Source organism: Pristiophorus japonicus, chromosome 5, assembly GCF_044704955.1.
Source record: "Pristiophorus japonicus isolate sPriJap1 chromosome 5, sPriJap1.hap1, whole genome shotgun sequence".
Classification (NCBI taxonomy): Eukaryota; Metazoa; Chordata; class Chondrichthyes; family Pristiophoridae; genus Pristiophorus; species Pristiophorus japonicus.
This window is the reverse complement of record NC_091981.1, coordinates 77357834-77379685: the sequence shown is the minus strand read 5'-3', so window position 1 is coordinate 77379685 and position 21852 is coordinate 77357834. Positions and strand designations below refer to the sequence as shown.

Genomic DNA, 21852 nt, shown 5'->3' with positions numbered 1-21852 from the left:
CCCATTGTAGTTAGTCCGGCCACCATATTTAATGGATTGAAACCTGAACACACAGTGTTCATCGTGCTGGATATAGCCAATGGATTTTGGTCCATACCACTGGCAAAGGAGTCCCAGGATAAATTTGCCTTCAAAGTAGGGGACCACCAATATACCTGGACACAGGTCCCACAAGGGTTCCACAATAGCCCGGCGATATTTCACCGGACTATGAGTCGAACCAAAGAGAAAGTGGACCTGACACCTTACAGAAGTACTGTACTACAGTACGTAGTTGATCTGTTGATAGCCTCAGAGGACGAAAGGGGTCACACTGGAGCACTCATAGAGATTTTAGAAACCTTACAAGAATCAGGATTTAAGGTAAACCCCAAGAAGGTACAGATCGGACAGACCACGGTCCAATACTGGGGCACAAAATATCCCGAGTAATGTCCAATTATAGGAAAGAGGCCATTAGGATCATGCCCAGAACCAAAACAGTCCGAGGAGTGCGCAAAGTACTGGGATTTTTTTAACTACTGTAGAAATTTCATACCCAATTTCACAATGATTGGTAAAAGGAGGGAAATCGGCCCGAGAAACCATAGAGTGGGGTCCCGAACAAGAGGCAGCATACGGAAATCTGAAGGAAGCCTTAATGTCCGTGTTGGGCCTAGGACTCCCGAATATAGACCTCCCGTTCCACACATATGAGAACCAGGAAGGCTTTTATGGAGCCGTGGTGACAGATACATGGGGACAGAATGAGACCCGTAGCTTACACAATAATGGGCAGTAGCCGCAGGCCTGTCCAGATGCGTGGCTACTGTGACTGTGCCACATGGTCAGTTAAGATCAATGAACCTGTCGTTATGACGGGTGAAATTGTCTTAGACAGAAAACACACTCTGGTGGAAATGTTGAACACTGGAAAGCTCAGGGCAGACTCCAATGTCCGCCGAGCAAAATGGGAGGCAGTACTACTACCCCACGATGAATCAGAAAAGATAGGGATACCAGATAAAATTCAGTGGAAGGAATCCTGTGTGAGGGAGAGCCACAAGTGTAGCGCACTAGAATGGGAAGACTCCCCAGGGAACTTGAGCGAGGTAGCCCTCGAGAATCCGGATCTATCGTTATATGTAGACAGATCTCGACGATGCATAAATGGATATCCCCGCACGGGATGGGCAGTAGTAGACCAACATTTGCAAATGTTAACACAAGGAGCACTGGACGGAAGTCTCGCAGCTCAAGTAGCAGAACTGACGGCGCTGACCGAAGTCCTGTTGTTAGCCGAAGGAAAAATGGTAAATATATATACAGATAATAGATATGCCTTTGGGATAGTACATGGTCGTCTGGGAAAGATGGGGGTTCGTCACCTCCGGCGAGGCTATCAAACATGATAGCCGGATAAATGACTGTTAGATGCTGTTAGTAAACCCGCCAAGGTGGCAGTGATTAAGGTGAAAGCCCACCAATGGGTGGTGGACGAGATTCAGAGAGGCAATGAAGCCGCAGGTAACGCTGTCCGCAAGGCGACCACATCCGCAGAAATAAAAATAGAATCAGTTTGCAGTGTAACTACAGAAAATATAGTCAAATTACACGCGGATATGAGCAATGGGGAGAAGGCAGAATGGGAAAAGAGGAGAGGAGCGCCTGGCCCGGACTTCTTATAGAGAAAGGACGGAAAGATGTTAGCCCCCTCTTGTATAAGGAAGATACTCATGGAACTACACCATTGCATTAACCATGCCGGGCTTGATGTCATGATAATCAGTACCTCCCGAGATTGGTGGTGGCCAGGAATGGGACGCGACATTGCTAAGTATTGCCAGCAATGTATTACGTGTGCCCAACATAATCCGGGGAAGGCCGTAAAAATAAAAATGGCCCATCAGCCATGCCCACGGGTGCCGTGGGAGAACATACAAATTGATTTTACAGGGCCACTGCCAAACTTTCGAGGAAGAAAATACTGTCGAGTGATAATAGATCTGTTCACATGCTACCCGAAACTGCACAGCAACGACTGTAGCAAGAATTCTTGCAGAAGAGGTAATTCCCTGCTGGGGAATACCCACTCAAAATTGACTATGATCAAGGAACCCACTTCACAGGGCAGGTAGTAAAGTTATTGTGCACCACATTAGGCATCAAACAGAAATTTCACATCCCTTACCACCCCAGAGTTCAGGGATGGTGGAACAGATGAACCGCACTCCTGCTCCTATTTTTTATGTTCTTATGACAGATCCACCATAACCCGGAAAAAATCCAGGAAGGAAGAGTCCTAGACTGGATCAACAGTACCCTTCTCTTCCACTTAACACAACATCCGGGCACCCTGGATGCATACACCCTGAAGGGGATGACCCGGGTGTACCCAGTCACAGGTGGGTGCGTGGACTCACACTCTTCTCTGGTGGGATGGTTCTCATGATTCCCATCCAGACAGGAAAACTGGGCCATACCCACAGTACGAGGTGGAGAATATAGGGCTAATCAGGGGAAAGGACTACCTACGGTATTACCCAATGGATAAATACGCAATCAGAGGAAACGGAACTTTGAGAGGGGTCTCATTGACGGGTTGCCGTAGGGTAAGTAGCAGTATTATTTGCCCACACCCAGTAGGACACGCTAGTAGAGATGGGTGCGCGTTCATCCAGATAGTTGGATGTGTCCAGCGGAGCCCGAACCCACACACTCTGCCTACCGCGGTAGGGGCAAATACTGTATGGTCACAAGCCAGCGGACCTACGATTATGGTGGGTTAGAATAAAACATTACTAACCCCAACTTCTGCTTCACCCCCAGTCTACCTGTAACCATAGGATGCGCACGAATGACCTACATTCATGCACGAAGGACTATCACTCTGAATCTAACGGATGAATTAAGGGCGGATCTGGGGCTGTATGAGGAACACCTCGCAGCACCCATACTCCATCTCCCAAAGGACCTGAAGGAGATAAAGGATCCCCTGAAGGAGAATATAAATCGATACCACATCCTAAAGCAGGAGTTATGAGAATTAGGGAAGGAGATTGGGCATGACTTCCATAAGGCTTTGTGATACGAACAAACCTGGAATTGAGGCATAATTGTAAACACCACCCTTGGATTCGCATTATCTCTCATGTACTGGTAGCGCTACAATTGGTATTGGCATTAACCTGGTTTATAATGACGTGTATAGCTTGTTCTAAACGTAGGAATAAAAGCAATAGTTAAGGAGCAAGTGAAGTTACTCAAAGAAGATGTTATTTAGAGCTTAAAAGGCACTGGACCTCCCTAACCCTGTAGTGGCCGCTGCATAAAGGGGGTGGGACGTACAAGGAAGCACAACATGTAGAATGGGATTGGTCTCCTTGGACGGGGTAGCCAAGGGCCAAAATGGGGGATTGAAGTGGGTATATTTAGAATCCACCTTAGCATAGAAAATAGGTTAGCACAAGCTGAGACAGCAATGATAGGAAAGTATCCTACAGGATGTAGCCTAGCTGCTAGAAATCGCAAACTGTGCTACCTGATTATTGTTAGACTAGCAGACAGTGATAGCAACCGCAGGTCAAAATGAACATACATCTTTATAGATAAGAGTGTCTACCGTGATCGAGAAATACAAACCACGGAACTAAAACGACGTTGTTAGCCCGCTAGTTAGGCGCAACTTGAAAATGTCAAATATGTACTATGGAAATATTTTCCAATGTCATATGCTTATTGATGCAATTGTGGTGTAAGCCGGATGGTCATGTCCTGACCACAGAGGTCAATGTACCTGTATAAGTGTGCCAACAAATTTGTGTTCGAGAAGAGAGAGAATCTTGGAACCTGAGTAAGAACTCAGTATTTCTCTCTCCCCTCGAGAAAATTAAATAAACGACTCTTTAACTGTTCACAGACTTCTCGTAGTGTATTTATTATTACACCACAACAAATGCGTTAGCCACTAGCCACATGTAGCTAATTGCATTTCTGATTAGTAAATAACAAAATTAGTAATATATACAGTTGTTGAACATATGGGCCCAAAATCTGCGGCCCCTACAGGCACGTACGAGCTGCGCACGGTCTGGTTTTAGGCATGTGAAGCTCGTGTGCCTAAACCCGGAACTTGCGATCTGGCAAGATCATACTTATCCAGAAGTAAAGAACCTCCACCAACTTCTGCCCAGCGAATGTCCTTGAAATTCTTACTTTTATGAGTGTAAGACTTTTAAAGGACAGAAGAAAACATTTTTTTCAATAATTTAAACACTTAAAATCCTATTAAATAAGGTAAGTTTATTTTTAGACCCTTTAAAATATGTACATTTATTTTTCAAAAAATAAAATTTTTGTTTTAAATAATTAATTAAGTTCTATTTTGATTAATTTTTAAAAAGTGATGTGTTTTTTTAAAATTTATTTTCAGGGCTTGTGTATTTTGGGTGTATTCCCATTCATACTTATGGTGAGTTGGAACTCACCACATGTATGAATGGGAATACCTTTACTTGGATTGGTTGGGCCAGCCCACGTGATCCCAGGAATGCATACAAAGTGCTTAAATCCCTGGGATATGTGGACCTCTAGACAGGCCTTCGCGTAGAGGCCCAGGACTGCAAGTCTCCAAACCTCCAGGACCACCAGGTAAATTCGTAGAAATTTATCAAGTTGAAGCCTCCGACCGCAATTTCTGGGCCCATGATCTCAGTATTCATATTCGCTTGGCATATGTATGTGTACTTTAATCTTTTTTTGTGTTTGATGGTGAAATGGTAAGATTGTATGAGTGTTTTTTGATCATTATGGGTGCTTTAGTTCCTTGATTACTGAAGGTTGGTAGATTTTTATTAATAAAAATGTCCATGTTAAATACATTTACCTATATTGTGTGACGGTATTTAAGGAATTTTCTAGTAAAAATAGTGCATGTAGCTAAAACTGTCGGCTAGACTTTTCATCAGTTTTGCCTCGCTACCGCCCATTTACCGCCCATTTAACAGCTGAGATGAAGTATAACGCCCATTTATCGCCCATTTTTCCTAAAACTGGAAACTAATGTCCATTTATTGCCCATTTATCGCCAGCGTTAGTTTTGGCATCAAATTAATGCCAAGAGTTAGTTAGACCGCCTGCCCATATTTTTATGACATCAACAATAGTGCGCCACCCAGAATACAGTTTTTAAAGGAAACTAACGCCCAGTAACTGCCCAGAATATCGCCGAGCGTTACTTTCAGCATCTCGCCCATATATCGCTGAAAATATCGCTCGCCAAAAAAACACTGAAAAAAAGCTGCACTCATCTGACCTTAACCCAGCATTATGGAATCCATTTTGTAAATCGAAGGACTTTTCATATAAAAGCCTGCTTCAAGTTCTGGGGAGTTTTGATTTCATCTGTGAGTTTTTTAAGGTGAATATAAAATCTGAAGAAACATCTTATCATATTGTGGTCGAATTGAATTACTTTTATGAGTTTTAGGAGGAACATTTATTATTTCTGAAGAATACATATAATAGTAATTGTAATGGGGCCTGTCATTTCTCAGCCTGTATTGATGACTACTCACATGCTGCAGACTAGAGATGGAAGAAGGTATATTGAAGAGCATTCTATGCCCAATCAAAGATGTCGCAGACTGAGGAGGAGGAGAACTTACACCCGACGCACTTACAGGGAGAAGCGGTCTTACCTGAACTTATCCGCGAACACTGCGCTTCCAAAAGGAGGTCATCAGTGAGATATGCCAGCTCATTAGGGGGGATCTGCAGCCGAACAGCACCATCAGGACCGCATTGTCCGTTGAGGTCAAGGTTACTGCTGCACTTTCCTTCTATGCATCGGGCTCTTTTCAGGCCTCAGCTGGCAACATTTGCGCTATCTCTCAGCATGCCACACATTTGCTGCATTCGCCGGTGACTGAAGCCCTTTACGCTTGGAGGATGGACTTTATAAGCTTCCCTATGACCAGGGAGGCACAGAGTGAGAGGGCTCTAGGTTTCTCGAGAATAGCAAACTTCCCCAAGGTGCAGGGAGCAATACACTGCACGCACATTGATATGCGAGCACCTTTTCAAGGGATTCCACTTCTTGAATGTGCAATCCGTTGTCGACCACAAGTAAATAATCATGGCAGTAAATGCAAAATTTCCAAGCAGCATCCATGATGTGCACATCTTACATGAGAGCACTGTTTCTGACCTGTTTAAGAGTCAGCCACAAGTACACGGTTGGATGCTGAGTGATAAAGGATATGGCCTTATCAGCTGGCTGATGACCCCCCCTCCCCCCACCCCCCGCGTAAGCCCCAGATGGAAGCCGAGAAGCGATACAATGAAAGCAATATTGTTGAAAAGAGAATTGGAGTGCTTAAGCAGCACTTCAAATGCCTGGACCACTCAGGAGGCGAATTACAATACTACCCTGAGCAGGTCGGTCAATTAATTGTGGTGTGCTGCATGCTGCATAACTTGGCTATCAGGAGGGGACAAGAATTGCCAAATGGGACTGCCGGTCTACCTCAGGAGAGAGAAGTGGAAGAGAAAGAAGAGAAGGTGGACCTCGGGAAAGACAATCAGGCTGATGTTGAAACCATGCCCCCAACCCGCCTCTAGACTGCAGAAAAGGGCCCGTGGTGGCTACGCAGCTGCTAGACTGTTGCATCAGCAGCTCATAAATGAATGCTTTGCTTGAAATAATGTTGGTGATAGTTACGCAGCTGCAAGACTGTTGTGTCTGCAGCTCATAAATTAACAGTTTGCATTACGTTGGTGACAGTTAATCTACAGTTGATTTACGTTACGTTTATTGTTCGCTGGACTCACCAGTGTTTAACGTTACAGCTATCTGAAGACAATGAACAACTATTAAGTTAAATAATTTTTTTTTTAATGTTAATAAAGAATTAACAATATGCCCTCCCCCACCCACACCCCAAATTTTGAACATTTTAACATCGCAGTAACTTTTATAAACAAAATACAATTACAACAAGGATTTTAACAAAAACGCATGCACTCCCCCTCCCCCAAAACATCCCAATAGTGAAAAATTGAAAAACAACAACAAACAATTTAAACAACTACCCTAATAACCAACACACCCACCCACCCACCCAACAGACAACACATTTTTTTAAAGTAAATGTACAACATGTAACAAACCCATTCCCTCCCTCCATCGCTACCTGCGGCCACACCCCTCCTTTCCTTCCCCCCCCCCCCCCCCCCCCGGGTCTAAAAACACCACCTCTTCCTCTTCCCCTACCGACTCCAAGCCGCTTTGCTGCAGTTGGAGGGGGGTTGGGGGGTAGTGACGACAGATCCGTTGTTTGGGCCGATGATGGAAACGTCCTCCAAGCCAGAAGCAAGAGTTTCCTCCTGGCTCGAATGGTGTCTCTGGCAAGGGGGGGTGCGACACCTTGGGGTGCAGTGCCGGATTCCGGGACCACTGATAGCCCTCTGGCACCAGTGTTCCTGGCTATTATCTCCAGGGCTACTGCTATCCGCGTCATCTTTTCATTAATGTTTGCGGACAGAGTGGCAATCTGGCCAGATAAACCTCCCATTGCCTGAAGGAGCTCCCAACCGATTTCGACGCTCTTCCTGGACAAGTTTGCCATGTCCACACTAAGACTTACCGCTCTTGGAGTAGTCCGACTGCGCCAAACTAACCTCCGCGGGGTCGGCGCCGGCATGGAATCATTCGGGGTGCCATGCGGCAAAGCACTTGGCCCCGCTGCCTCCTCGGTCAAGGTGGCCGTAGGAACACTGGAAGCTACTGCTGCAGGCTCCTCCTGCACCACTACACTGTCCTCAGTGGAGAGGAGGATTTGCAGCAGGATGGGCGAGATACCGGGCTCCTTGCCCGCAGAAACAGTGACCACCACCGGATCCATAGGCGCCTGCGGTTCCTGCAAGGCCTGCACTCTTGGCTGAGCTAGAAAACATAAATGAGATAATTAGAGGAGAAGGGGGTGCTAGGGTCACATGGGAATCCAAACGCTACACAGACATATGCACGAGAGCAACACTACTGCTATAAAAATAATGACAGACATCACATTTAATGAACATCATGATAGTACAAAATCTGCATTACAATAATTTTCATGATTCCATCATTCATTACATAACATTACATAACATAACACTACATCAATCAAATACATCATATCATCAATCATATTATACGGAAATGAGTGGCATTAATTTACTTTACATCACCCAAGGGTTTATACTTTACTCATGTGGCATGAGGACAGGTTCCAATGCAGCACGGGTGGCTGACCAGTTGTGGATACCCACAAGTGCCAGCACTTGCTCCTCCAGATCAGTGAGGGCGCTAAGGTCCACTGGGCCACCACCCATGCACTGCTGCTCGGTCCTATTCTTCGAAAGTTTCTTTTGCAAAAGGTGACAACAGCATGGCATGGCATAAAATCATTGCTAGGTACTGTTACAGATACTGATACAACAGACAGCAGATTACTGACAGATATCATATTATTATTGATATTAATATTACGCAACACAACACACATGCTAGTCCACCGTAAACATCATACATATCACATGCATGGTTATATCTACCGTCTGCAAATAACTTGTTTAAGATCGAAATTTGGATGAAATGATTACCGGTCTAACTACAATACATCAGATCTGCATTTAAATTCATCATTGCGTCATTACAATTACAATTATATAAATAAATATAAATAAATGTAATACTTATCCTACCGAAACCAAAAAGGTCATTCCAGCGCTTGCGGCACTGGTTCTGCTCACAAACATCGTGTGCTGCCGAGGAGACGACTTCGGCGATCTCCGCCCAAATTCTCTGATACACCCTGGGGGGTGGTTTCCCACGACCACCCCGAGTCAATTGCACCCAAAGAGTTTCCACCTCGTGGACTAAGGCAGCATTTGCCTCTTCTGAAAAACACTTGGCACGTCTTCTGCCACCCATCGCTGCCACCTCAACAAGATCACTCCCTTCACCCACCTCCGCCAGCTCTCCAATATCACTTAACATGGCCTCCTCGATGTGTTCCATTATTTATTTTTAATTCATCCCCTCAAATCTCCAATCACCAAAGCAACAGCTTTCCAACAACACTCAACCCTCTCTCTCTTTCTCTCTCTCTGAAATGCATGTGCAGCTGACCCCTGACCTCCTGAAATGCAGGAAAATACCGTTGCAATGGATGCCGGCCTTGCATGACTGAAAAAACCGCTACCGCCCATTTCACATCACTACGGCTAACATCCAAATTATAAAATGGAAACTAGTGGGTTTGAAAATGGCAGATATTCCAGCGATCACAAAAACGATATAAACATCACCCACTTTTGGACGATCTGGACACTAATGCAAAGTCTAGCCCTGTCACCATAGCCATTCTTGTGGCTAGTCAGCAATTTCCATTGGACAACCCTAGCCTAGCTGTGCTAAACTAGCCATTAGAGTGATTGATACTGACAATGGTTGCTGAAATGGAAAATGTTTCTTTCTTCAGCACTAATGTCCTACATCTTGATGCACACAAAAATGAGAAAAAACAGAAGATTTATGGAAATATTTTGAAAAAATAGTTAATTGAGCTTAAGTTCAAGATTTGCACAAATTTATGAGAAACTACAATGCCACTCTCGTGAGACCTCATATAAACTATCTGCCTTATTGAATCAGAAAAAGAGCATTTCAATATTAGAACATAATAAAGCAGAATGATGTGATCCAGATAGGCAGACAAAATCATATTCAAAAGTCAGTGATCAAGGAAGGAAACAAATCTTGGGTGAAAAATTATAAGCAAGTAAAACTGTACCTTCCATTCACATCACAAGCATACTGTGATATGTAAAAAAGTATGAACTGTGACTGAAGAAAATATGGTTGGAGAGTAACAAGGAATATCTGTCATTACAAGACGTTGAGCCTGATGTGATGACATAAGTGATTCTGAGGACGACGGCAACAAGGCTGGGTTATGTGAGAATGAAGAGCCAACAAGACATTTTATTTGAACACACCATAATCCACTGAGGAAAATTATATTTCCTGCATACCTAAAGGATTGTGTAATGAAACAAATGATTAAGAAATAAGACTGTTGGATTTTGTGGCATGGATTTTGCTTTTATGTCAGTCATCATAGGCAGTCGCTCGGAATCGAGGAAGACTTGCTTCCACTCTTAAAATGAGTCCTTAGGTGGCTGAACAGACCAATACAAGAGCCCCTGTCACAAGTGGGACAGGTAGTCATTGAGGGTAAGGGAGGTTGGGACAGATTTGCCGCACGCTCTTTCCGCTGCCTGCGCTTGATTTCTGCATGCTCTCGGCAATGAGACTTGAGTTGCTCAGCGCCCTCCCGGATGCATTGCTTCCACTTTATGTCAGTGGCCTTGTAGGGACAGCGGATGTTCTGGCCATCCCAGAAACTGAGTCCCTTTGCTGTGACTCAATGTCTTCAGGACCCAGTGAAGTTTACCAGTGACATATATCCAATCAATTGCTAACTTTTCAGAGTATTTTATATTTTAGCTAACTTATAAGCATTGGTCTATAGGTATATGTTTCCTATTTAAGGATAAAATTCATACTTTTTAAGATATTTTCTCCATGCTCATTTGTTTGGGTCTCCTTCCATAATACATGGTCCATGGCCAAGGAAATAGACAACTTATTCCTAAGTCTCAGCTAATGCCACTCTGGCACTGTTTGGTAGGAGATGGGGTGACTGTCCCTCTTATTTTCTTCTTCTTTGTGGGCTATTCCAAGATCAATAGTTGATGTCTTCCCTAGCCCCATGCTTGAGGTTAGGAACTCAGCAAGTAAAGGAACATGGTGGCTAGCTGAAAAATTGTCAATTATTCCCTGATGTATGACCAATCAGTTCTTAGTAACTGAAGATAAAAAATTATGCACCCTAAAATGATCACAAGATTAGAGTAACATAGTCTCTGAGCAAGACATTAAATAAGTAGTTCAGACTAACTGAACGAATTACTTTTGGACCATATATCCAAAATCCAGGTCAGAGGTTTCTATTCATAACAACAGAAGAAATATGACCTGGAGTAGGCCAGTTGGCTCTTTGAGCCTGCTCCATCATTCAACAAGATCATGGCTGATCTTGCACCTCCACTCCACCTTCCCACATTATCCACATATCCCTTAATTCCCTTAGTTCTCAAAAATGTATTGATCTCTGCCTTGAATATACTCAACGACTGAGCATCCATAGCTCTTTGTGGTAGAGAATTCCAAAGATTCACAATTCTTTGAGTGAAGACAGTTCTCCTCATCTCAGCCCTAAATGGCCAACCCCTTATTCTGAGACTATGATCCCATGTTCTAAATTCCCTAGCTATGGGAAACATTCTCCCAGCATCTACCCAGTCAAGCCCTGTAAAATATGTTAACGGAAACATTTTCTCAGCATTAACCCTGTCAAGACCCTTAAGAATTTTATATGTTTCAATGAGATCACTTAATTCTTCTAAACTCTAGAAGAATTAGAAGAACTCTAGAAGAGTAGGCCATTTGGCCCCTCGAGCCTGCTCCGCCATTCAATAAGATCATGGCTGATCTGATCATAGACTCAGCTCTACTTCCCTGCTCGCTCCCCATAATGCTTTACTCCCTTATTGCCCAATCTACTCAATCTCTCCTCATAGGGCAACCCCCTCATCCCAGGAACCAGTCTAGTGAACCTTCGTTGCTTTCCCTCTAAGGCAAGTATGTATTTCCTTGGGTAAGGAGACCAGAACTGTACACAGTACTCCAAGTGTGGCCTCACCAGTGTCCTGTACAATTGTAGTAAGACTTCTTTACTCTTATACTCTAATCCCTTTGTAACAAAAGTTAACATACTATTTGCTTTCCTAATTGCTTGCTGTACCTGCATGTTAACTTTCTGTGATTCATGTACGAGGACACCCAGACACCTCTGAATGCAAACATTTCCCAGTCGCTCACTATTTAAAAAATATTCAACTTTTTTGTTTTTCCTACCAAAGTGGATAACTTCACACTTCCCCACATTGTATTCAATTTCCCATGTTCTTCCCCACTCAGTCAACCTGTCTATATAAGTATATAAGAACATAAGAAATAAGAGCAGGAGTAGGCCATTTGGCCCCTCGAGCCTGCTCCGCCATTCAATAAGATCATGGCTGATCTGATCATAGACTCAGCTCTACTTCCCTGCTCGCTCCCCATAATGCTTTACTCCCTTATCGCTCAAAAATCTGTCTATCTCCGCCTTAAATATATTCAATGACCCAGCCTCCACAGCTCTCTGGGACAGAAAATTCCATAAATTTAAAACTCTCTGAGAAGAAATTTTTCCTCATCTCAGTTTTAAATGGGAGAACCTTATTCTAAGACTATATCCCCTAGTTTTAGTTTCCCCTGTGAGTCGAAATATCCTCTCTGCATCCACCCTTGTCGAGCCCACTCATTACCTCATAAGTTTCAATAAGTTCACCTCTCATTCTTCTGAACTCCAATTGTATAGGCCCAACCTATACTCATAAGTTAGCCCCCTCATCTCCAGAATCAACCTAGTGAACCTTCTCTGAACAGCCTTCAATGCAAGTATATCCTTCCTCAAATATGGAGACCAAAACTGTACGCAGTACTCCAGGTGTGGCCTCACCAATAACCTATACAGTTGTAGTAGGACTTCTCTGCTTTTATACTCTATCCCCTTGCAATAAAGGCCAAAATTCCATTTGCCTTCCTGATTACTTGCTGTACCTGCATACTAACTTTTTGTGTTTCATGCACAAGGACCCCCAGGTCTCTCTGTACTGCAGCACTTTGCAATTTTTCTCCATTTAAATTATAATTTGCTTTTCTATCATTTCTGCCAAAGTTGATAACCTCACATTTTCCCACATTATAATCCATCTGCCAAATTTTTGCCCACTCACTTAGCCTCTCTATATCCCTTTGCAGATTTTTTGTGCCCTCCTCACAATTTGCTTATCCACCCATCTTTGTATCATCAGCAAATTTGGCTGCATTACACTCGGTCCCTTTATCCAAATCATTAATATAGATTGTAAATAGTTGAGGACCCAGCACCGATCCCTGCGGCACCCCACTAGTCACTGTTTGCCAATTTGAAAATGACCCATTTATCCCGACTCTCTGTTTTCTGTTAGTTAGCCAATCCTCTATCCATGCTAAAATATTACCACCAATCCCATGATTCCTAATTTTGTGTAATAACCTTTTGTGTCGTATCTTGTAGAATGCTTTTGGAAAATCCAAATACATCACATCCACTGATTCCCCCTTATCCATCCTACTAGTTATATCTTCAAAAAACTCTTAACAGATTTATCAAACATGATTTCCCTTTCATAAAACCACGTTGACTCTGCCTAATCATATTATGATTTTCTAAGTGCCCTGTTACCACATCTCTAATAATAGATTCCAGCATTTTTCCTACTACTGATGTCAGGCTAACTGGTCTAAAGTTCCCTGTTCTTTCTCAACCCCACTATTAAATAGGAGGGATATGTTCAGACCTCTGCTTTCTACCAATCCTTCAAGACCAGGTGGAAAAAGTAAGGGAAAATGACAGAAACATTCTCCATATAGCAGGTTCTAAAGCGCATTCATATTAATTTGAATACTTTGAGAATCAGAAGTTTCATTTGAGGGAACATCGGGACTAAGCATATTTGCACTAGCTGGTGGTAACTGTATTCATTTTGTTAAATCTTCTATGTATTTTGTTCTAATTTGTGCCTCCTTAAGGGTGAATTGCTGAGTCCTTGTCGATGTGATGGCTCAGTACGCTACTCCCATCAGCCATGCCTTTTGAAGTGGATTAGTGAAAGAGGGTCATGGAGCTGTGAGATTTGCTGTTACAGATACCATGTGGTAGCAATGAGAATGAAAAGACCATGCCAGGTAAAACAATCATTATATCAAGTATATTCATTAATAAAGCCCATTCTAAACTGTAGGCTGAGTTGTCTGTACCTCAGGAAGGTTTTGATGACAAGAATGGTATGTCACAATGATAGACTTTGTTTACACTAAATAGTTATGGAAGTGCATCTTTAATGTCCAGTAAACTTTATTTTGAGGGCTCACATGAAGTTGCTGCTAAGCCAGCTGACAATGCTGAGCCATCCAAAATATTGAGAGTGATATTTGGACAACCTTAAAATAATGCATTCTGTACTGTCTAGGCACAGTAAGATCTGAGCAGGACAACGAAACAACTTAATGGTGCTCACACCATTACACAAAGTAAGAAACCTTTGTTGAGCGAGAACATATTCATTTGTTGGGTGATAGAACCCTCATAGCTCTCTGGAATACTAGTAGGGGATGCAGACATCAGAGTTTGGATGCAGGATCTTGGTCATTTCAATAATGATGTTCACCTCAGAGCCATCAGTTTTTCTTTGCAATTTGAGAATGACCACCTCGGAAAATTTCACAGGCAGGTAGAGTATGATGCTGTCAAAATTGGCCAGAGCAATGAAGAGGCTTATAAATTGGCCAGAAAAAGCAACAAACCTGAGGACTGGGAAAAATTGAGAATTCAGCAGAGGAGCACAAAGGGTTTAATTAGGAGGGGAAAATAGAGTACGAGGGTAAGCTTGCAGGGAACATAAAAACTGACTGCAAAAGCTTCTATAAATATGTGAAGACAAAAAGATTAGTGAAGACAAATGTAGGTCCCTTGCAGTCAGAAACAGGTGAATTTATAATGGGGAACAAAGAAACGGCAGACCAATTGAACAAATTCTTTGGTTCTGTCTTCACAAAGGAATACACAAATAACCTTCCAGAAATACCAGGGGACCAAGGGTCTAGCGAGAAGGAGGAACAGAAGGAAATCCTTATTAGTCAGCAAATTGTGTTAAGGAAATTGATGGGATTGAAGGCCAATAAATCCCCAGGGCATGTTAGTCTGCATCCCAGAGTACTTATGGAAGTGGCCCTAGAAATAGTGGATGCAGTGGTGGTCATTTTCCAGCATTCTATAGACTCTGGATCAGTTCCTATGGATTGGAGGGTAGCTAATGTAATCCTTTTAAAAAAAATTATTAAAGTCGTAATAGCAGCGCATTTGGAAAGCAATGACAGGATCAGTCCAAGTCAGCATGGATTTATGAAAGGGAAATCATGCTTGACAAATCTTCTAGAATTTTTGAGGAAGTAACTAGTAGAGTAGACAAGGGAGAATCAGTGGATGTGGTGTATTTGGACTTTCAAAAGGCTTTTGACAAGGTCCCACACAAGGGATTAGTGTGCAAAATTAAAGCACATGCTATTGGGGGTAATGTATTGATGTGGATAGAGAACTGGTTGGCAGACAGGAAGGAAAGAGTAGGAATAAACGGGTCCTTTTCAGAATGGCAGGTAGTGACAAGGTTCAGTGCTGGGACCCCAGCTATTTACAATATACATTAATGATTTAGATGAAGGAATTGAATGTAATATCTCCAATTTTGGAGATGACACTAAGATGGGTGGCAGTGTGAGTTGTGAGGAGGATGCTAAGAGGCTGCACAGTGACTTGGACAGGTTAGGTGAGTGGGCAAATGCATGGCAGATGCAGTATAATGTAGATAAATGTGAGGTTATCACAGCAAGGCAGAATATTATCTGAATGGTGACAGATTAGTAAAAGGGGAGGTGCAACGAGACCTGGGTGTCATGGTACATCAGCCATTGAAAGTTGGCACTCAGGTACAGCAGGAGGTGAAGAAGGCAAATGGCATGTTGGCCTTCATAACTAGGGGATTTGAGTATAGGAGCAGGGAGGTCTTACTGCAGTTGTACAGAGCATTGGTGAGGCCACACCTTGAATATTGTGTACAGTTTTGGTCTCCTAATCTGAGGAAGAACATTCTTGCTACTGAGGGAGTGCAGCGAAGGTTCACGAGACTGATTCCTGGGATGGCAGGACTGACATATGAAGAAAGACTGGATCGACTCGGCTTATATTCACTGGAATTTAGAAGAATGAGAGGGGATCTCATAGAAACATGTAAAATTCTGAAGGGATTGGACAGGTTAGATGCAGGAAGAATGTTCCCGATGTTGGGGAAGTCCAGAACCAGGGGTCACAGTCTATGGATAAGGGGTAAGCCATTTAGGACCGAGATGAGGAGAAACTTCTTCACGCAGAGAATTGTGAACCTGTGGAATTCTCTACCACAGAAAGTTGTTGATGCTAGTTCATTAGATATATTCAAAAGGGAGTTAGATGTGGCCCTTACGGCTAAAGGGATCAAGGGGTATGGAGAGAAAGCAGGAATGGGGTACTGAAGTTGCATGATCAGACATGTTCACATTGAATGGTGGTGCAGGCTCGAAGAGTCGAATGGCCTATTCCTGCACCTATTTTCTATGTTTCTATGTTTTAAAATTGGTGACTTGTCCAGTAACTGGCCGATGCTCCTTCAACATTCCATAGCGTATCATCATAGGCAGTCCCTCGGAATCGAGGAAGATTTGCTTCCACTCTTAGAATGAGTTCTTAGGTGGCTGGACAGTCCAATATGAGAACCACAGTCTCCGTCACAGGTGAGACAGATAGTTGTTGAGGGAAAGTATGGGCAGGGAGCCTTGTTTGCCGTATGCTCCTTCCACTGCCTGCGCTTGATTTCTGCATGCTCTCGGCGACGATACTCGAGGAGCTCAGCGCGCTCCCGAATGCACTTCCTCCATTAGGGCTGTTTGTGGCCAGGAACTCCCAGGTGTCAGTGGAGATGTCACACTTTATCAGGGAGGCTTTGAGGGTGTCCTTGTAACGTTTCCTCTGCCCGCCTTTGGCTCGTTTGCCGTGGACGAGTTCCGAGTAGAGCGCTTGCTTTGAGAGTCTCATGTCTGGCATGTGAACTATGTGGCCTGCCCAGCGGAGCTGATCAAGTGTGGTCAGTGCTTGAATGCTGGCGATGTTGGCCTGGACGAGGATGCTAATGTTTGTGCGTCTGCCCTCCCAGGGGATTTGCCGGATCTTGCCGAGACATCGTTGGTGGTTTTTCTCCAGCGACTTGAGGTGTCTACTATACATGGTCCACGTCTCTGAGCCATACAGGAGGGCGGGTATTACTGTGGCCCTGTAGACCATGACCTTGGTGACAGTCTTGAAGAACTGGTCTTCAAAGACTCTCTTCCTCAGGCAGCCGAAGGCTGCACTGGCGCACTGGAGGCGGTGTTGGATCTCGTCGTCAATGCCTGCTCTTGTTGATAGGAGGCTCCCGAGATAGGGGAAGTGGTCCACGTTGTCCAGGGCCACGCCGTGGATCTTGATATCTGGCAGGTAGTGCTGTGCGGCGAAGACAGGCTGGTGGAGGACCTTTGTTTTACTAATGTTTAGCCTGAGGCCCATGCTTTCATACGCCTCGGTAAATACGTCGACTATGACCTGGAATTCAGCCTCTGTGTGTGCACAGATGCAGGTGTCGTCCGCGTACTGTAGCTTGACGACAAAGGTTGGAGTGGTCTTGGACCTGGCCTGGAGACGGCGAAGGTTGAACAGCTTCCCACTGGTTCTGTAGTTTAGTTCCACTCCAGTGGGGAGCTTATCAACTGTCAGGTGGAGCATGGCAGCGAGGAAGACTGAGAAGAGGGTTGGGGCGATGACGCAGCCCTGCTTGACCCCGGTCCGGACTTGAATTGGGTCTGTGATGGTTCCATTGGTAAGGATCATAGCTTGCATGTCGTCATGGAGCAGACGGAGGATGGTGACGTACTTTTGGGGACATCCAAAACGGAGGAGGACGCTCCATAGACCCTCGCGGTTGACAGTGTCAAAGGCCTTTGTAAGATCGAAGAAGGCCATGTATAAGGGCTGGCGCTGTTCCCTGCATTTTTCCTGCAGCTGTCGTGCTGCAAAAATCATGTCCGTTGTGCCCCGGAGGGGACAAAATCCACACTGTGACTCTGGGAAGAGCTCCTCAGCCACAGGGAGAAGACGGTTGAGGAGGACTCTAGCGACGACTTTCCCAGTGGCTGATAGCAGGGAGATTCCTCTGTAGTTGCCGCAGTCGGATTTGTCCACTTTTTTAAAGGTGGCCATGATCACTGCATCTCTAAGATCTCCCGGCATGCTCTCCTCCCTCCAGATGAGAGAGATGAGGTTGTGTATTCGTGCCAGTAGTGCATCTCTGCCATACTTCATTGCCTCAGCAGGGATTCCATAGCCTTGTTTTTTAGCTGTCTTATGGCCTTTTCTACCTCGTGCAGTGTTGGGGTCTCATTGAGGTGGTGGCGGGTAGCATGCTGTGGAATGGAGTCAAGAACACTCGAGTCAAAGGCAGAGTCCTGATTGAGGAGATCTTCGAAGTGTTCCTTCCAGCGGGCCCTGACTGCCTCGGTGTCCTTGATGAGTGTTTCCCCATATATTTGATAACGTATATTCCGACATTCTATATTAGGCCTGAAGGTGACATGGTACTGATTTACGGCCTCGTTCCTGCAGTGTATTTTGAGATTGTTTACTGCCAGAGGTATGGGCGTCTCCGATGATCCCTTCTTCACAACTGGCTCCTCGTGAGTTATCTTCTGATTGGGCATCTGAAAGAACACCTTTGAGAAACACTTGGTTATTGCCTTATTCAGGCTGGCATCGCATCCAATGACCAACTGCTTTCCCCTGATGGGGTCGTGGTACACATCCTTTCCGATCACTATCAGTTGCTTCAGTGGGATGTCCACACCCCAAAGCTCGGCGCCCAATTTGCAGTTGATCTGTAGCAGCATCCATTTGAAAATTACATTTCCAGGTCTTGAAAGGGGACTGTATTCCTCCTCCTCTGCCATTTCATTTTTATTGTGCACGTTGAAATTGTGCACCTTCTGCTTCAGTATAGATTTCCATCTTGGAAATGGGAGTATTTCCTCAAAAGCTGCTGTGAGCTCAACAGTGACTTAGCAGTACGATTTATAGGGAGCTGGCAGTGAATTTGAACATTTTAGCACATTGCACTACATTTAAAGGACATTTGTGTGTACCCCTCATTATCTAAAAGTTAGACACTGACCAAGAGTGGTTTAAAAAAAAAATCTTTATTGAATTGTACAACATTCAAAAGTGGCAGAAGATTGAAACATGTCAAGCAAAATATTTTACACTATTTCCAAAAACAGTACATTTAGCATCAAAAGGCAACATCTTAAACACTAACAACAACAGATGAACAATATATACAAACACCAGCACCAACACCCAATCCTCTACCCACTCTCACCACCTCTCTTTCTCCTCCCCTCCAAGTGAGCCCCATTCTCCTCTTGATGGGTTGCCCATCCCCACACCGACCCGCACCCCTGCCCCTCACCGCGTCGGTACCAGCACATGGTGCAGCAGTGCACCCGGAGCGCTGCTGTCGTGTTCGTCGGGGAGAGAATGGAGGTGCTGAGCTGGAAGATGCTGGCATCTCCCAATCCTCTGGTTCTGTCGGCTTGGCTGGGGTATGTTATGGGGGATTCCATGCCATATCCCAAGACCATCGATTGCCACATGGCATCGACAGACTCGATGGTTCACTGCACCGCGGTGATCAGCAGCGACATACTGTTGGTATGCTGCTCTGCAAATGAGGCGATGTTGGCAGCTATCCCAGCCATGGCCTGGGGGAGGTCTCGACCTAGGTCGATGCTCGTCTTTGACAGCTGAACCATTTTCTGCATTGCTTCTGCCCGTTTTGCATCATCCTGGGTGGATCTGGTGTGGTGGCTTTAACGGCACAGATGCAGCACTTCACTACGCTTGGTCACGCTTCCTCCGAATCGAAGCCCAAAAACTCTGACCCCGATACCGATGTTGTGCGCACGGGTGGCACACATGTCAAGAGGATTGAGTCCTCCTCTTCTACCGCCTTGAGCTCAAATGGGACAAACATGAAGAACATAAGGACATAAGAAATAGGAGCAGGAGTAGGTCATACTGCCCCTTGAGCCTGCTCCGCCATTTAATACGATCATGGCTGATCCGATCATGGACTCAGGTCCACTTCCCTGCCCGCTCTCCATAACCCCTTATCCCCTTATCGTTTCTTAAACGATATTTCTGTCTTAAATTTATTCAATGTCCCAGCTTCCACAGCTCTCTGAGGCAGTGAATTCCACAGATCCACAACCCTCTGAGAGACGAAATTTCTCCTCATCTCAGTTTTAAATGGGTGGCCCCTGATTCTAAGATTATGCCCTCTAGTTCTAATCTCCACTATCAGTGGAAACATCCTCTCTGCATCCACCTTGACAAGCCCCCTCATAATCTTATAAGTTTCGATAAGATCACCTCTCATTTTTCTGAATTCCACTGAGTAGAGGCCCAACCAACTCAACCTTTCCTCATAAGTCAACCCCCTCATCCCTGGAATCAACCTTGTAAACCTTCTCTGAACTGCCACCAAAGCAAGTATATCCTTACGTAAATATGGAAACCAAAACTGTACGCAGTATTCCAGGTGTGGCCTCACCAATACCCTGTACAACTGTAGCAAGACTTCCCTGCTTTTATACTCCATCCCCTTTGCAATAAAGGCCAAGATTCCATTGGCCTTCCTGATCACTTGCTGTACCTGCATATTAACCTTTGTGTTTCATGCATAATACCCCCAGGTCCCGCTGTACTGCTGCACTTTGCAATCTTTCTCCATTTAAATAATAACTTGCTCTTTGATTTTTTCTGCCAAAGTACATGACCTCACACTTTCCAACATTATACTCCATCTGAGCCTTCTCCCTGCTCTTCCTCCTTGTCTTCGTCTCTGTGGATTGTGGAGGTGGATGCAGGGGCTATGGGGGATGTTGAGGCGGGGGGGAGGTTGCGGGGGGCAGAAGGAGCTGCTGGGGTGGGCTCCTGATGAGGTCGAGGTGAATGGCGCTGGTGTTGCACATGGCCTTTGCATCTCACTGCAAATGCTGAGGGTAATAAATTAAGTGCCAAGAAACAACAACAACAAATTCAACATTCGATAAAATTAGTGCAACGACAGAACATTTGCAGAAACCACATTCAAGAATGTCTATCGTTTGGCCAGGCAAATGTAAAAATGCATTTACCAAGAAAAGACCCACTTTAAAAGAGCAATCAGAACCACAGATCAAGACCAGGGCAGAAATTAGGCCAGCCCAACTAGTAGAACAAGCACTTGATCCCTCTTCCAACTCTACTGATTCTGGTAAGTTTTACTTTTTTTTTAGGTCCACCCACATTGCAGTCTCAGCTATATGTGAGATGCATTGGAATAACTTACAGTGCAGGGCCTTTAAGAAATTTAATAAGTTCAGCACAGCCATAATTACATTTCATATCTCCACAATCAGCTCCCTTTTTTCTTTCCCTTTGTTTTGTAAAATCTTTCAATTTTTCAATAGTCCTTCATGAACCTTCTAACAAGTCATCCACATTTCCATCCTCAGTAGTAAGCTATCATGATCTCACAGGAGAAGGAGATATGGTTGACAACATCTTAGAAATAAAGGACATGCAACAAAGTTATTGTGAAGAGCAAACACCCGAATATGCAGGAGACAATTTCTTGTACAAAAAGCATCCTTCACTAAGCAGTCACTGGTAAGAAAGACTCAACTGTCCACAGATAAATTCCCTTCACTTCCATCGCCACTGTTCCATTAACTCTACATATCAGAGACTAGGTATGTTTGTGTTCCCTGTGAAGCATGGCTGCAACCAGGTGCTGATTATGTAAGTACATGCCAAAGTATTTTTCAGTATTCTGCAACCTGATTGTTCCTGTGGATTATATCTCAATGCAATGCTTTAAGATACTATCTGTCATAGCAAATACACCATCAGTCATACCACATACCACACTGGAGCATCATCATTCTGATCTTTATGG

General features: G+C 44.3%; 1 protein-coding gene across 1 annotated transcript in view; it reads left to right on the top strand.

Moving 5' to 3' along the window:
- Positions 1-21852, top strand: part of LOC139264090 (E3 ubiquitin-protein ligase MARCHF11-like) — a 160420-nt gene that overhangs the window by 114250 nt on the left and 24318 nt on the right. The window contains exon 2 of the mRNA XM_070880182.1: positions 13769-13924. Coding sequence (XP_070736283.1) covers positions 13769-13924 — 156 coding nt within the window. The remainder of the gene's footprint in view (positions 1-13768; positions 13925-21852) is intronic.